The 12933-nt window shown below is 40.5% G+C and overlaps 1 protein-coding gene across 1 annotated transcript in view; it reads right to left on the reverse strand.

The window, feature by feature from the left end:
• The window catches only part of emc2 (ER membrane protein complex subunit 2), a 30935-nt gene extending 24014 nt beyond the window's left edge, over positions 1 to 6921 (reverse strand). Inside the window, exons 1-4 of the mRNA XM_042490376.2 lie at positions 6834 to 6921; positions 5890 to 6003; positions 2128 to 2192; positions 436 to 521 (exon numbers count right to left, since the gene is read on the reverse strand). Of these exons, the coding sequence (XP_042346310.1) occupies positions 436 to 521; positions 2128 to 2192; positions 5890 to 6003; positions 6834 to 6873 (305 nt within the window). The 5' untranslated portion in view covers positions 6874 to 6921. The remainder of the gene's footprint in view (positions 1 to 435; positions 522 to 2127; positions 2193 to 5889; positions 6004 to 6833) is intronic.
• Positions 6922 to 12933: the final 6012 nt, after the last annotated feature.

Here is a 12933-nt window from a genome sequence, read left to right on the forward strand (position 1 = left end):
GCAAAGAGAGAGAAAAATAGAGAGATGAGGAGTAACAAAATAAGGAAACAACAGAGGAGTAGAAACCAGAGAAGATTGAGGGACCCCCAGAATAACAGTTGGGATCCGACCACTTCCTTCCCGGGAATCCCTAACTCAGGCTAAAAGGGCCACAGGACTACACAGCGCTGAACCTTTCCTCTCTCCGTTCCCCTCATCTCCAAAAGGAATGCTGGGTGATCCAACACAAACACAACCTACCCTACACACACACACACACACACACACACACACACATCACACACACACACAGCACTTAATACACACCCAGACCATTGTACCACTTAGGATCTGCTAACAGTTTCTCGACCCGAGCCTCCAAAAGTACCACACGTAATAGTGAGGCTGAGATTTTTTTTTTTTTTGTCTGTAGAGCTTTCGGTGCCCGATGCTTACCTTTCCAAAGCTTCCAGCCTCATGCCCGATAATCGCTTCACTCTGTGGCTATCTGGAAACTGCTTCCTCAGTTCCTGTAGACAGGTCTGCAAGGATGTGGGCAGAGGAGAGAGACCAATTATAGTTGGCTGTAACTTAAGTTTATGTTACACTCTTGCTCTCACACACACATACCTCTACAGATACAAACCACCTGTCTTGAAAATGTCAGATTTTTTGCCTGTGTTTAAGCTAAACAAAATGAATACATTGACTCAAGATCAGAGTCAAAAGGCCAATTTCACAGCCTTCAGCCTCCTACAGACTGTGCGATTTAGGTTTAGTGCAGTTAGACTATGCGTCGTGGATCTAATTAACTTTCATTAAGTTTGATGTTTGCAAGTCATTCCGAAGACAACGCCTACTGAATCGCAGGCTATGACATACGTCCATCGACATCAATACAAGAACAAAGTGTTGTCAGCGTGCGTCGTTATCTACGCCACTGTAGTGTTTAGACGAAAATGCAAACAAACATGAGTCGAGCTCTCGCTATCATGCCATTTATGTGTGTCGAATAAAGTCTGAAGGAGAGGAGGAGGAGAATGTGGACGTGGTCGCGGCTGCCACTTTTGCAAACGAGAGCTCTAAGTATTAGCATCTAGTAGCATTTAGCGGTGTTGTGCTGATCAGTGCATCATTTCATGCTTAGACGTAGGTCATAACAGCAGTCACGCAGCGAGAAGGTCGTCCAAAATTTCTGACACCGTCAGAAGTTTATCCCAGGCTGTGTTTGATCGCAAAACCGTGACAATGGCCATCCAAAAACCTCTCTCACTGTGCGACACAGGACCGCCCTTTTGTAGCCGAGATCAAAGAAATCACCATGTTTCTTTCACGTTGGTCATCTTTCGTATGGGACAGCACAAAATCCTACTGTGTATTTTATTTCTTTTAATCATTTAGGCAACCACACTGGCCGCGATAAAAAGGGGAGTGAGGGTGCTCTGCCACAGGGCGTCTGAACACACCGTAGTGAAGGAGCTGAGGAATGCTTATTATCACATTCAGCATTATCCTCAATGAGATCTGTCTGCAGCGTGATCTGAGTCCTTTGCACTATCCATCAGCTGAAGGCTGGTCCTTCTGCTTTTTTTTTTTAAGTCTGGCAGCGGGTCTGAAAGGATAGCCAACAGACAACTAATTCCAATGACTGAGTTCTGCCTTTTCTGTACTCAGTGAGTCATTCTTTTTGCCAAGGGAGTCGTTGCATCCATACTGATTGGAGATTAACCGTTTCAATAACCATGATCTCTTGTCTTTTTTTTTTTAAATCCTGTGCAGATTTGACCATCTTCAGCACAATGAATATTTCAAAACGTGCAGTCAGAAACATGACATTAAGCTTAAGGATGGCAAATAAATCCCGAGGGGGGCGGGGGGAGCAGCTGAACTCCATAAATGATGGCCAAGTTCAGCTAACACTTGAAGCATGCTCCTGCTCTCATTTGCTACACCCTCTAATTCCAACTCTCAGCAAATTGTTTTTCCAAAGTACAGACAGAGTAATACTATTTGGCCAAATAAAAATCAGATTTTCACATTTGGCAGAGATGGCGGTGGGGGTAGCTGCAAAGTAGGAATGGCTGTGAGAGAGTGAACGATGGCTTTTGAAGCTCTTAGGGCGTGTGAGGAAGAGCGGTAAAAACTTACCAGAGCCAAGTCATCCCGACTGCAGTCCAGCGCTGCAATCATCACCTGCTCATAAATAATCCATACTGGGCAGAAGAGACACGGACAAAGAAGACTGTGTTAACGCCCTTTCCATTCCACTGCCTGGTGTAACATGAAAAAATGATATATTGAACTGTACACTTGACGTCCCAGCTTACGAGGCTGTCCCCAGCAGCTACACATCATGTTTTCTGCTCACACAAACAAGCTTCCATGATGTGAACCAGCAGCCTGAGAGTTCATTCAAAGAACTTTCCCATTCCCTTTAATACGTTCTGCTACATTTACTGTTTTCTGTATGGAATACATTAAAGATAGTGTTCAAAAGCCATACATTCATTTAAAACTTGGACAGAACTACAGTCATGAATGCGGGATCATTTCAAGCAAACGCCCTGGTGTAAGGCTTTACAGTCATGTTATTCATTTCCCCGCAGTGAGCTGGTAGTAAATTACAAATTCAATTTCAGTCATAGTGTTACATTTGAGGAAATGTGGGGTAACATTATCAAGGAAACTAAGTTTTTATGTTACGATCAGTTCTCAATTTCAGACTGAAGTTTGAAAAGTTTGACCCTACACCCCCACTCATAATTCATTTTCCTCATTATGACATGTCTTCTCTCCACTGTGTATTAGTAGAGCAGAAACATGTGAAGGTGTTCTTTACAGGTATCAGAGGACAACAGGGGACAAAGTCGCAGGTTGAGCATTTAAATGACAGCAAAGCTACATTTTATTAAAAGGAAAACACTGTTAAAAAACCCTGGCGATGCTATTTGAAACCAAAGTAGCTGAACTAACATTTCTGTACATGCCATGCTGTTTCTCTTCCCCCACTCTGGGTTGTGTGACAGTGTTAACAGCTTCTGTAGTTCGCATGCCAGAACAAGTTTCGACAGCTAAATTCGGTTGGGTTAACAACATGTGTCTGTTTTCACTAAAAATAGAGACGTGAATATCAGTTTTAACGTAAACACAATATAACAATTATTAGATGAGTGAGTGATGTTAAAGCATTCCCAATATGTTTACGCAAAGGTTCAAAATATCCCGACCCTTTTCAGCACGAAGAGAATCATAAAAATTAGCTAGTCATTTTTGAAGCGTGATTATATTTTTTAGAATCCTCCAGAAGGCTCTCACAATAGTCAGTTCTTAAAAAAATGATGTTTGCACACCTCTGCAGCTTGTCTATTTAATATAAAGGGGCTACATGCACACAGTGTGTTGCTTCTGTGACATAATTACCGTGATACTGATTTGTATTTTAAGTTGTAGACTGGTTGTAGTTAATCATATCAACAACCGTACCAATATTAAACACCTCTGCTTTGTTTACTGCTCAATGTTTATTAAAATGTATTGAAATTTTGTGTGCAGTGTGGTTGAATATGGTCAAAAACATGTATATGTAGATACATAAAACCAATCACGTCTGAACATTTGACCGCAGTTATGTTTATATCCCTGTAGAGCACGGCATGTTGAGCACCATCATTAACAAGCACAACCATTCCTTATACATGTTTCACTGGGTGGTTAGCTATAAAAAATGAAACAGTTTATTAAAATGTTTTTTCACTCAGTCAGCTGTAACATTATAACATTCTGACTAATAGCCTGGCTACAGAAGCCAATTAATAGAATTAATACAACATGTTAGACAGACAGCTCTGACAAGCAAACTGGACATGTTCAGCCAAATGAACACCCCATGTTAATTGAAAAGAATAATAAAATCCAGCTCCACCCTAAAACTGGCAGGTCATGCCAAAACAAACAAATGCCTCTAGTTTTCTTGACTTTAATGACTCCAGCTCTTGTTTTGATAATTGCCATCTCATTTCACAGCCAATTTAAGAGCTGGTTTCAATAAAAACCATGGCATGTTAAGTGTTTATCCGCCTCTTCTGAGGACTGTATGAATCATAATGATGAGGGGAAAAGGGAGAGTTTTACGGGGAAATGCAGCAGGACAGTGCTGTTGTAAGGGAGAGCGTGACCTTTGATATGTTTATGTAAGTCAAATTCACCACCGCTTCTGGAATAAAATCTCACAAAATCAACACTGCACAGTGCAATACCAGGCAATGGACTATGCTATCTGCAAGTTTCACACTATTAAAATTATTGTATCGCTGCTTAAAGTATGTCTGGAATATAGTAGTATATATAGTACATTTTAATGTTATATTCTAATCTTATTGCTATTTCTTCTTTGTGAATTTTCCTCCTCATCACCTAAAGGTCTATTGCACGGGTCTAGTATTACCCTGGGACCTCATGTACCTTAGAAATTATCCCCATCCACAACCACATCTTTGTTTTGTGATGCACATTCGCGCACACAAGTCAAGTCTGTATTTTACTCAAACTTACTTACATTATTTCCCAGATAAAATAGGCAGTCATTTGTAACTCCTCTCTATGCAACACGGAAACACTCCCCAGCACTACTTGCTATGATGTACAATGTTAACCTCCCTTTTTTCTTTTAAATGTGGGTTTAACGACCAGAGCCAATTCTGCCACACATTTTTACATGTTATTGATCTCATCATCTTTCAAGATGCATCTCATCTGATGGATTTCAGCTTGCTTTTATTGCAAATGGGTCTCCATGCGGTGTAGCGAGATGCACCCAAAATGCTGTCAAAACTTTTAATTATATTTTCCAACAGAGCCTCCATAATTCTTGACCGGGAAAGAGGCAGAAATGAGGCGCAGAAGAAACAGAAAGCCTGAACATGACCCAAAATCACCAAGATGCAAATTCACACTGGACTAATATTGTCACACCACCTCTGTGTTTGGCGAACTTTGGCAAGTCATTTGCAATGGAATTTTTAATTGACAAATTGCAGTCTCAGCAGATTTGCACAGGATCAAGATGACAGACAAAACTCTGCAATTATTACAAATAACCAGAGATCCCCAGGTAATGCTAGTCCCGTGCGAACAGGGCTTAAGTCACCTGATTCTATTGATGCTTTTCCAAGTTAAGTATTTTAACTTTCCACCTCAAACCTCCTAAATTTCCGTTTAATGGAAGCAATCTTGTATTTCTGGACTTTGGTTTTCAGCCAATGATTTGGTCTATCTGTGTTTTCCACATCACAGGAAACCTAAGATCCTGTTTAGAAATTTATCCAAAAGAAAAATATATACCACAAGAGAGAGGATAGAAAAAAAAATCTAGCTAGCGGGAAAATCACCCACTTAGATCAATCACATCTCACAAAGTTGTACAGATGAACCCACAGTCAATAACATTAGCCTGACTGTTTTTACAGAGGGACATTCGGTGGTTTCTGATACCACAAAGCAGGAGATCCTCATTTTAAAAAAGATGTTTTAAAACTTTACTCAGACCTGCTGGCTCTACTTATCTTTTATTTCTTTATATGATGATGCCACAAGGAAATGATGACAAGCTGTCTGTTATATTACGATGAAAAAGGAGTGTTTTCCCCTTGCTTTCTAGAGTCTAGAGAACAGGCCACTGCTTTCTCCTTTTCAATGTGCTTACAGTCACCTGTTGATGATTTAAATCATCTACAGACTGGTGCATGAAAAGAGCATTCTTAATTTGTTTTAAATCTCATTTAAAATGGTGCATTTGAAAATAACAACTCACTATCTATGTTGGCCAAATAGTAAGTGTATGCTTGTTAAAAAAAATCCCTGAAATCCCTGAAATGATGTAAAATTATGATTTCTTTGTATTAACACACTTACTGTCATCTCCCAGTTTAGATGCATGGTCACTGATGAGCTCCTCACCAACATCCACAATCTGTTCACTGTTTCTGCTGTTATCTTCTCTCCACTTACGCAGCTTGTCTCTCATCTCTGTGAACAAAAGTTTTAACCATAAAGACAGCTGTAATCTGTAGTAACAACAGTTTTCAATACAACGTCTCAAGACTGGTATTTTAACCGTGGGACTGTGCAATATACCATTTGGAATGAAATCGTGAAAAGCAAGACATATTAAGCTTTACTGAAATGTGTAGTCACGTGTATTTTTATTACCTAAGCGTGTTTTCAACCGGTGTGGACGATGGGACTGAGGTTAACGTTACTGGGGCTAATGAGACACGCGACAGGTTGCAATCAATTCATCAAATTACCGTTTCTTTATTAATGATGACAAGTGGATCTACTGATCAAAACCGCAACGGCAATGTTAGTGCTACTAGTGCACTCGCAAGATGATAAAACGCCACAAACAATACAATTACGTTATTATTACTACGCTATATGTGTCTTGCAGAGCCAGGACTCTATTGCAACGTAGCTATAGCTGACGTTAGCCGAAGCAATGACTGTCTAGTTATACTAGCTAGCATGCTACAGACGTTTTAAGGTTATATGAAAGTACAAAGACATCGTCTTCTGCTTCACATTAAACGCTGTTACAACACCGTGAACAGTTCCGTCATTAGTATATACTGCATGGATCCTCTATGTGGATTAACCCGATAAATTAGCTATCCATGGTACCTAGCATTCGCTAACTCCTATAAGCTATACGCCGACTTGCTCGTGTCTGAGACAATGACAACCGATCGTAGGTTTCACGCACAAGAAAAATATCAAGAAATCACCACATGTATTCAAAAAGACACAAACCGGTCTCAAGGGCGCTGGAGGAGAATCTATTTGATCTTTTTTCTTACCTTCCCAGCCTACATCGTACAGTTCTGACACCGACGCCATCTTTTCTTTTTTGACAACATACGCCGTGCCTACGTCACGTTTTGTCAGTTGTAGGCGTGTCTGATGCTGATAATAAAATATAATATAATAAACTAAAATATATACTGAAATATTATTATTATTATTATTATTATTATTATTATTATTATTATTATTATTATTATTATTATTATTATTATTATTATCATCATCATATTGTTGTTGTTGTAATTTTATGATTATGATTATATAATTATTGAGTAAAAGTGCTTTGTTTTTTAATGTTATGGGATGTGAAATTAATAATAAATAGTTGTATAATATAATTAATGATTATATAATAGTAATCAAATAATTATTACACATCAATAATGATAATAATAATCATTATTATTATTATTGTTGTTGTTGTTGTTGTTGTTGTTGTTGTTGTTATGTAATTATTGAGTAGAAGCACTTTGTTTTTTAATTTCATGAGATGTGACACTAATTTAAAAACCTTACATATTTATATCAACAGTGACTTCATGTTCAGGTTTTAAGACTGGTGAGTTTGACGTTCAAGCCAAAGTTGCACATGTTCTGGCTTAGGCACAGGGCATAATGAGATTCCACTACACTGTTAACCTACACTTGCACTGTTCAGCAGTCAGCATCATGCAGCATGATGGTTAACAGGCAACAGCAGACACTTACAATCCAGATGATGTCGTTCTCATGCTCCATTTCCATTTTTATATAACTCCCCTGCTAAGTATTGGGTAGGACAGTCGGCTGAGCCTAGAATCTATCAGTTTCATCCGAAAATATGAAATGTGCTTCCCAAGCACATCTACCATTTTATCCTGATTTCCCTCAGGAGCCTCTGTGAATCTCATCCCCTGGCTGTGTATGCTCGCTTACACACTTCTCTCTTACCACATTACACACTTGTTGATGTGGACTCAGCACAAACTTGCTTACAGAGACATTTCAGAGATCTGATGTCATATCCAGTGCCGCTCGCTGCACACAGCCTACTGTTATGCATACTTTGCCGAAAGGACAACAAGGAGAGCTGTTTTTTTTTCCCTCAAGGACACTGATATTTAAAACAGCTCAGCATCATCAGTAATGGGCAAGTGCACAAGGGGACGATGAAATGTCATCATCTCTGTCAGGGATGCAAACAATAACACTGTGTACAGTTTAAGTTACGCTCCGCTTTGGCGATCTCTGTGCACTTGTAATTTTCAAGTCTGCACATGGCAGTCAGTTGATATGTGGTTGGGTTTCTGCTGGAACACCAAATACCAAAGAAACCACATTAAAACAATCATACACTGTCCTTTGGGTTCGAGGTCTTTCCCCTGTCTGCCAAGGTGCCACTGAAGGCCAGGGCCCTAACAGTGACCTGCAATAAACACCATGCAACGAGCATGACTCCTGGGATTTCAGGACAGGATGGTAAAAGCGCTCTGTGAACAAGCTGTCTATAACTTTGAGATGCAGCTGGATGTGGTGGTGGTGAAAAAAGCCTCTTGACATAAGGCGCCTGTTTAACTTGGAGCTGCTCTCTTGAACAGAAATGTCACAATATGGGAGATCAATTGCAGCCATCTGAAAACCCAAATTGTGCTACTTGACTGGTGCTTACGTAGGTTTCCATGCTCTGGAAGCCCCCACATATGGCACACAGGACAAGCATATATATATTTTCCTTTTCAGTCTCCATGTATGAAAAAAAAAATTATTCCAGTAGAAACACTTCACAGGCATTATATTTTGATTTCTGACAGAAGCAATCAGAGTTGGCAATCTCTAAAATGAACAGTTATGGACTAAAAATTGAGGTAAGTTTGAGGTGCTCTCTGCGGTTTTCGAAATAGTTCTTGTTCCATCTAGATTTCTTTTTCATTGGTGTTGTACAGTGAGTTGCGGAAAATGAAGACAGATGCAATTAGCAACAATGTTTGGACTCAGCCTTCTGGAGCCGGCGGCACCGTGTTTACTTTGAAATCTGATTAGGTCCCCTGTCTGACCAAGTTGCTTTCACCTCACCGCGAATAACTCTGTACAGATGACTTCAGCACGCTTTGCCTCTGATGGACTCCCTCTATTGCACCTTTGACCTCACCCATATCCTGAGTGAGAGGCCCTGAGCGGGAAATTATGGCACATCACAATTAGGCTTCCTCACTCTCCTGCTCTTCTCTCTCTTGGCTTCAGTGCCAAGAACAATATTCAGCCCCATGTCAGAGCAGCACCACGCTGGTAATTGACATTACTCACATGGTACGAAGCGTAGGATGTATTGCTCCCCTGACACCCCGTGTAGTAGCGTGATTGCTTATTGTGGATCGGAGTATTACCACATGTAGTATATTATGTGTTGCTAGATTGGTTTTAATAGCCAATCGTCCTTTCTCATTAAATTCCAACAAGGATTTAACATCGCCATGCATGAGTTTACCTCCAGAAGACTTCAGCACAGGCTGAAGGTGATGGCCACATTCATCACCAGAAGTGATGGTAATTTAGAATGAGAAATACTCATCCTTACAAGCTTTGGAGACCATAAATTGATTTCCACATGAGCACATTCCTCTGCTCCTCCTGGAATTTATTACAGTAAAAAAAAAAGCCATATTGGAGGACTCCACATTGGAGCCTAATCTTACATAACCCTCATGCAGTCTTATTAAAGAGAAAGTTTGATTGCTATGAGAGTATTTGGCAGTGACGTGACAATTTTGACACCTCCGAGCCAAATATTAAAATTTTTTTCCTCCTCCAATCCAAGAATCACATCATCTCCATCCTAAGTTGCGGCAGCTGGTGAAGTTCATTCATTCCAGCCGTATTTTTTTTTTTTGCATGATTCCAACTTGAAGTCTACAGCACTTCTACAACCTCTCAGGGGGTCTGAGTTGAGGTTTGACATTCATAGAAGTCGCGGCTATTGTTCACTGGTCTAACTTTCTTTCCATTATTTCAAGAGCGGTTTTAGTCCGAGGCCTCCACTTAGCTACATAAATACACACAATAGCAATTATTACAGAAATTTAAAATCCACAGGAAGAGGAATATTCAAATCCCATTCCCCATGCAGTGGAAGCCTGTAACTATACAGAATAATCTAGAGTTATCAGATTTCACTTTTCTTTTCTGGTAAGAACGCTCGCTCACCGCAAATTTGGAGATAGCGCCATGTTCTCTGTAATGTCATGTTTGCAAAGAAAATTGCAGAGGAAAAGTGAAGTTGTGCATAACGAGAGGAGCGAGCATGGGAGCAGAGCTCGCCGAGGAAGGATTAGAGGGGTCAGATATTGATCGACTCCCCTGTGAGCCCTCTGTGATATTGCCGATGTGTGTGAGCACAAGTTGCTCCTTGTCTGTGCTGCAGACATGTGCTGCCCAGATGTTCTGCCATGCTTGGTGCCACTGGGTGCTCGCTGGAAGTTTGTATCGTTTTCTGGTCCATAGGTCTGGTCGATAACCTTCATCCCCTTGCCATCGAGTGTGACAATGCTGAAGTCAGCACTGGGCTCTGAATCAGGAGCGTGGGCTGCTGATTTATAACCTGACACGCACTCCGAGCGAGGTGATGCATATCTAAAAAGTTTACAAAAGAATCATTGAAATTCATATGAGACGCTGGAATTCGGATTCAGAGCGGGGATGCTTGGCTTCGCAGCATCCAGCGGCGAGTCATTTGTCTTCAGGTCTTATTGATTTATATTTTGACAGATATTAGAACGAGGCCAGTGGTGGGTGTCTTTGGCAGTGTCATCTCCTCTCCCTCTCTTGGATTCATTTGTTGACCAAGAAAGCTTTCAGGGAACTGGAGAGCTGAGGTTTTTCATGGAATATTTGGCCCATCACTCCAGCGCCCTTTGAGTTTATCCCATTAAGGCTGAGTAGTATTTTCTGCAAGACAAACACGTTGAATGATGGATAACTGTTTTGCATGCTGAAATGTGTCTGTGTTCCTGACAGCATCCCTGTATCGAACGGTCAAAGCCATCACTGCCTGCACCCGCTCCTCCTTCACACACATGCTTTGATTTACAGAGACAGAAATGGTGGATTTCTACTCCACTGTTTAAAGTTTTGATAAGCATTTAGCCCAAACCTCTTCATTCACTACCCTGGCTGGATATGAGAGTGGTATCGATCTTCTCATCTAACTCAAAAAAGCAAATGAGCGTACTTCCCCAAAATGTCAAACTAATTGTGCACAGTTACTGCAAACTGATTGTTGTTTGTCAGATTCAACCTCTGTGTGGATACAGTTCACGGTGGTCTGCTCTAGAACATAACTATGACTTGGCAATGTGCAACGTTGCAATCGCCTCCTGCCAAGGTGCTTCTCAGTCAACCCAACCGACAGGGTGAATGTAACTAATGATTTGTTCCCAGCAACTCCCACAGCACCCTATCTATACGCTAAATATGAAGCTACAGCCAGCAGCTGGTTAGCTTAGCCTAGCAGCACAGCTATTCTGGCTCTATTCGAAGGTAAAAACAAAACAAAAAAAGTCTGCCCAGCACCTAAAAAAAGATCACTAACGTGTTATATCATGTTTGCAGAGGTTGATTTGGGATTTGTGAAGGGAGTGAGCAATTGTCCAATGAAGTTAGGGGTTGGTCATGAAAACATTGTGGTCTGTGGATGTGGAGAGTCTAGAGAAACAATGGCACTGTTTCTGGAAAGAGATTTTGCTGTTGAATTTTATAAATGTTTATTTCATATTTTTTAATGGTGTACCACAAAATCAATTCTGTATACCTCCATTGTATTGGTGAAATTCCGGTGACAGATATCGCAAGGCAGAGGAGAGAACATTTCATCTTTATATTGGGTGTCTATTAGGGTCTTTTGGTTTTAAGGGGAAAAGCTGACCTCTGTAAAGCACTGTGAAGAATCAAAAGACAGCAATACAACACGGCATGTATGTAGGCTTTAATTCAAAAAACAACACCCGTTTTTTTTTGGGGTTTTTTTGCATAAATTTATAATTCACAAAACATTGAAAGTCTTGTCCATGTGCAGTATTAAACATATTGGCTCTGAGGCACTAACTTCATCTACAATAATGTATAGGCTTAGTATAATAAACTGGGTTGTCATTATTGGGACTCTATAGTCTTACTTTTAGCTGCAACCAGCAGCTCTGTAGGTCACTCTATTAGTTGCTTTGTTAGGTCAGTCCAGTAGTTGGTTGGTTTGTCAGGACATTCCCATCTTGGTTATGGGAAGCAGAAGTGACTATATTTAAATGGGTGGAGCTGTGGAGGAGTGAGGGTGGATGTGACTCACAGACTGAAGCAACATCTCACAAACAGCCTGTCACTCAAGAAGCCCCGCCCTTAAAGATGCGTAACTTTGGGACTTAAAAAAAATGCAAACAGGTGACCTATACAGCAGTTCAGTCCCATACAGATGTAATGAATGCTGAAATTAGCGAAGGAGACCAAAATCATTTTTTGTACTAGGCTGTAAACATGTTTATTTATTCTCTGAAGTTTAGAATGTGGGCTCTTCATGGAGCTAGGATCAAGTGGCCATTTTAGGAGCTGCAATTATTGTTACTTCCATGTTGGCTTAATTTCTAAGCCTCTAAGATTGTTGCTTGGTTTTTCTCCATGCAACAGTTCGTGCAAAATGGCAAAAAAAAGGGTGGCTGTGGTGATAGTGGGTTGAGGTTGAATATGAATGTGCATGTGTGTATGGGGTCCAATATTGGACTTTTGCTGTAAAATAAAGATGTCCCGACAGCTTTGATGGAACTAGACTCAACCTGTTCCCACTGATCTCACTGTATAAACTTCTTCATTTTAGTCTGTGTGCAACAGCTTGTTTGCCGTGCAGTAAAGCATTTTCTTCAAGAAAGATCACAATGCCACATCAGAGGATTTAAATAATGAAGTTGCTACTGCTGTGCCACATGGGTAAATTGCACGTCTCCTCTGGAGACATGATGCATATCGATCCCACTGTTGTGTGATGGCCACAACTATTTAATAAAGTCAAAGAAAAGGAGCCTACATTTGTTTTGTCAGCGTGAGACAGTATCTGAGAGCATCATATGAGCTGAT

The sequence above is a fragment of the Plectropomus leopardus genome, chromosome 11 (genome assembly GCF_026936395.1).
Source record: "Plectropomus leopardus strain MGB_pleo_1.0 chromosome 11, ASM2693639v1, whole genome shotgun sequence".
In the NCBI taxonomy this organism is placed as follows: domain Eukaryota; kingdom Metazoa; phylum Chordata; class Actinopteri; order Perciformes; family Serranidae; genus Plectropomus; species Plectropomus leopardus.